General features: G+C 54.5%; 1 protein-coding gene across 1 annotated transcript in view; it reads left to right on the top strand.

Moving 5' to 3' along the window:
• VAX1 (ventral anterior homeobox 1) overlaps positions 1-1,555 on the top strand; it is a 10,401-nt gene extending 8,846 nt beyond the window's left edge. Inside the window, exon 4 of the mRNA XM_040486925.1 lies at positions 6-1,555. Within this exon, the coding sequence (XP_040342859.1) occupies positions 6-292 (287 nt within the window). The 3' untranslated portion in view covers positions 293-1,555. The remainder of the gene's footprint in view (positions 1-5) is intronic.
• Positions 1,556-3,563: the final 2,008 nt, after the last annotated feature.

Raw genomic sequence — 3,563 nt, 5'->3', positions numbered from 1 at the left:
CGCCGCGTCCCCGCACCCGCCGTCTGTGGCTGTGTTTTCGGGCCCCGGGCCCGCTGGGCCAGGGGGACTGCATGCGGGCGCTCCGGCTGCCGGCCACGGCCTCTTCAGCCTACCCGTACCCTCGCTGCTCGGCTCCGTCGCCAGCCGCCTGTCCTCCGCTCCGTTGACAATGGCCGGTTCGCTGGCAGGGAATTTGCAAGAACTCTCCGCCCGATACCTGAGCTCCTCGGCCTTCGAGCCTTACTCCCGGACCAACAATAAAGAAGGGGCCGAGAAAAAAGCGCTGGACTGATTTTACGTGTTTGCCTGTATTTATATTTATAGTATCTATTGTGGTGATATTTATGGACTCGCGTATTCGGCGCCCGAGGCTCCTGGGCTGGGCTTCCCGCTCCCACCAGGCCTCTGACAGCTCTCCTTCCCCATTAGTCTCTGCTACCAATCTTATTTTGGGCTACTTTTTTTCTACCTTCCCTCCGTCCTCCTCTCCTCCCCCCAACTTCCTTCTGAATCCAGGAGAATCCAAAGAATTGGGGGGGGGGGGAATGCCCGAATTAGCCAACTGATGCCCCAACCGATGCCAGGCCCTGGAAGGAAAAGACTGGTTCTAAGTCAAAGCACAGGCCACCTGCTCTAGATCGGGCCGGGCCGCTGCTGCCGGTGATCATTCTTAGGAATATTGAAAGAGGAAAGCTGCGCGCAGAGCCCTGGGGCTGAAAAAACCGGTAGGTTTCGTTAGAGCAAAAAGGAAGACGTTCCTCCCTCTTGCCAGAGAAACCAGGGCTTCGGGGAGCCCCTGAGCCCCACTTTATGGACTGCTTGGGAGAGCCGATGCACACGCAGCTTTCTGGCTGGACAAATCTTGCCGATTCCCCACCCCCCCCCACCCCCAACACCTCTAGAGAAGCAACAATCACAACCACCCCCGACCTCAGGAGATACACCCAACGTCACGGTGGGCAACGGCGGTGATACATTGGACCGGATCAGCAATAAAGCCAGAGTATAACTACCACATAAAACCAGATGAAGCGAAACCAGTTTTTAAATACTCCTGTAACAATCCAGTTTGGACGGCTTACGAAAATCCACGATAGAGAACGCTCCGCGGGGCAATGCAAAATTCAAGTTCTGGGTGTTATGACTTTAAACGGGAACTTAAAAGGAAAAAAGCAAAGAAAAGCCAACGCCGCTAGTGAAAGACAATTCAGAATCTTTTCTCCGAGGCTGTTCGGGGCGACGGACGACAGCTCCCCGCTCCGGGAGCGAGGGAAGGGCGGCTGCCGGGCTCTTCTCGCCAGCGTCTCCCCGACGACGCGCAGGCAGAATTGCTGGGCTTGGAGACGAATCGATGCCCTTTGCGTCCTCTTCCCCACTCCCGGATTCAGGAAGCCCTTCCAGCACGCAGGAAACGACTGGATTTCAGAGCTCTTCTTGGAGGACCCCGTGTCAGGGACGGAGACGGGGACAGCGGGGCTACCGGGCCTCCAGTGTGGTAGTCTCGGTATTCAGATCAGCTACCTGCTCAGATAGGAAAGGCTTCCCTCCCCACACCCCTCCCCCCACCCCCACCCCCCCAGGTTTCCACGGTCCCAAGTCAGAAACCCGGACCGCGACACCGTCACAGCCTCATCCCTTACCGGAGCCACAAACCTCCGTCCCCGCAGCTACGGCCACCCGCATTTTAACCAAAACTACAGACCTAGACGGCGAGGTGCCGCAGCGTCTAGAATGTATTTCTTCATCCGAAGCGAGCGCAGAGCATTTTTTAAAATAGTAATTTTATTGTAAATTATTTACGTCGGAAGCTCCCCCACCCCTCTTTTTTTTTTTCTTTTAGGAACTAGTGAAGAAAATAATGAACGATTCAAACATGGGTAGGTGTCACTGAATCCTGGCTACTAACTTTGTTCTGAATGTTTTGGATATTTGGATGTTTTGTATTTATGTGGTGAGAGTGAAATATATATATCTAAGATGATAAATGAGGTGTATTTCTGTCTTGTGTTTGAAGGATAAAAAAACAAATCAAAAAAGAAGAAGAAGAAGAAGAGGAAGAGAGACCCAGCAAATGATATGGCTCGGTGGCCTGGGGACTCCTGGGGCGGAGGGTGGCAGGCAGCCCCAGAGCTCCAGGCCCTGAAGCCGGTACCTGCCATGAGCTCCTGAGAGGAGGTTTGGGGCAGACTTTGGTCCCTAGAGACAACAGCCGCCTGGCTAAAATGTTGTTTCACTTCTTTGAGTGGGTCTCACTCTCTCTCTGTCCCAATAGGTTAGACCTTCAGGCCCTGCCCCCCACCCCCATTCTCCCCACGTGGTGTTTCTGGGTTTATTTAGGAACTTGTGTCCTGACACCCTAAAGTTCCTGCCTCCTAACATTCCCAGTTTCTAGAGTTTTCCAGCCACATCTCCAAGCTGACCGGCCGTATTTTGGATTCATGCAATCACAGGGCCCGGAACAGTTACGATTTTCCGCTCTTCTGATTTAGAGTCTCTCGGCCGCTAAGAGAAACTTGAAGGAGCAAGAGAGTGGAAAAGATATTAATTCCTGCACAGACCTCTTCCCCCACCCCACCCCAGTATATTCGCGGTGGTGAGCGGATGTAGACGGTGCAGAGAGAACGCAGGGGTTGAGGAGGGTACATCTAGACACTTTCCTAAAGCATGAGGCCCCCCCGGGGCGCAGGCTTATCGGTCCTAGCTCCCTCTTCCTGGTGCCCGGGCACCAGGGTGATGCGGGGGGCCCACAGTTCCCTTGGGGCACCTGCACAGGCCAGGCCCCTCGAACGCTCACGAGGGTACTGTGCCCGAACTGCAAGTTTGAAGCACCCGAAATGAGGCAGCGGCACAGCGTGATCGGCTGAGTTCATAAGCTGAGTGTAGGTTGGAACTCTGCGTGGTTTAGGGCCTTTGCGGTGAGCTGGTTGTTTTCCTGAGAGCAGCCACCGCCCCCAGACAGTCTACTTTTGTTTCTGGAAGTCGCTGCACACCCCTTGGCTTGCTACCTCTGGGCTCCTCCCCTCCCTGTCTTATTTTCTTTAGCTGGAACCTGCTTTCTCCCTTCTGTCCCTCTAAGGGTCTCTCTCCCCTGCTGCTCTGGGTCTCCGTCCCCTTGTTTCTCCTTTCTTCCATTGCTTCTCCCCAGTCGCTCTCTGTCTCTCTGCTTCTCACTCACATTCATTCTCTCTCTCTGTCTCTCTCTCTCTCTCTCCCCAATTCCTGTGCCTTCTCCTGGTGGCCCCAGGACCAAGGCGTGGGTGGCTCTGATGCAGCTTCCTGGCTGGTGGTTTGGGGCCAGTGAAGGGGGAGAAGGGAGCGAGAAGGTGGCATACATTTATGGAACAAAAGAAAACACAAAATCCTAGCTTCAGGGTCCCACCAAGCTTAGCCCCCTCCCCCAGGAGCATCAGCCTGGGGAGTCACCAAGCAGATCCCTTAGAAGCTTTCCCTCCTTTCTCTTTTCACTTCCTTATCCCTAACAAGGGGAAAGAGCTGCCTACCCCGTTTCTCTGCTCTCACCTCCCTTCCCTCCCTGGCTTTGGGAAGAGCTGCTGAGCTCTTCT

This window comes from Herpailurus yagouaroundi, unplaced genomic scaffold (genome assembly GCF_014898765.1).
Source record: "Herpailurus yagouaroundi ecotype Mexico unplaced genomic scaffold, PumYag 163, whole genome shotgun sequence".
NCBI lineage: Eukaryota > Metazoa > Chordata > Mammalia > Carnivora > Felidae > Herpailurus > Herpailurus yagouaroundi.
The sequence above is the reverse complement of the archived record's forward strand: the minus strand, read 5'-3'. Positions and strand labels throughout refer to the sequence as shown.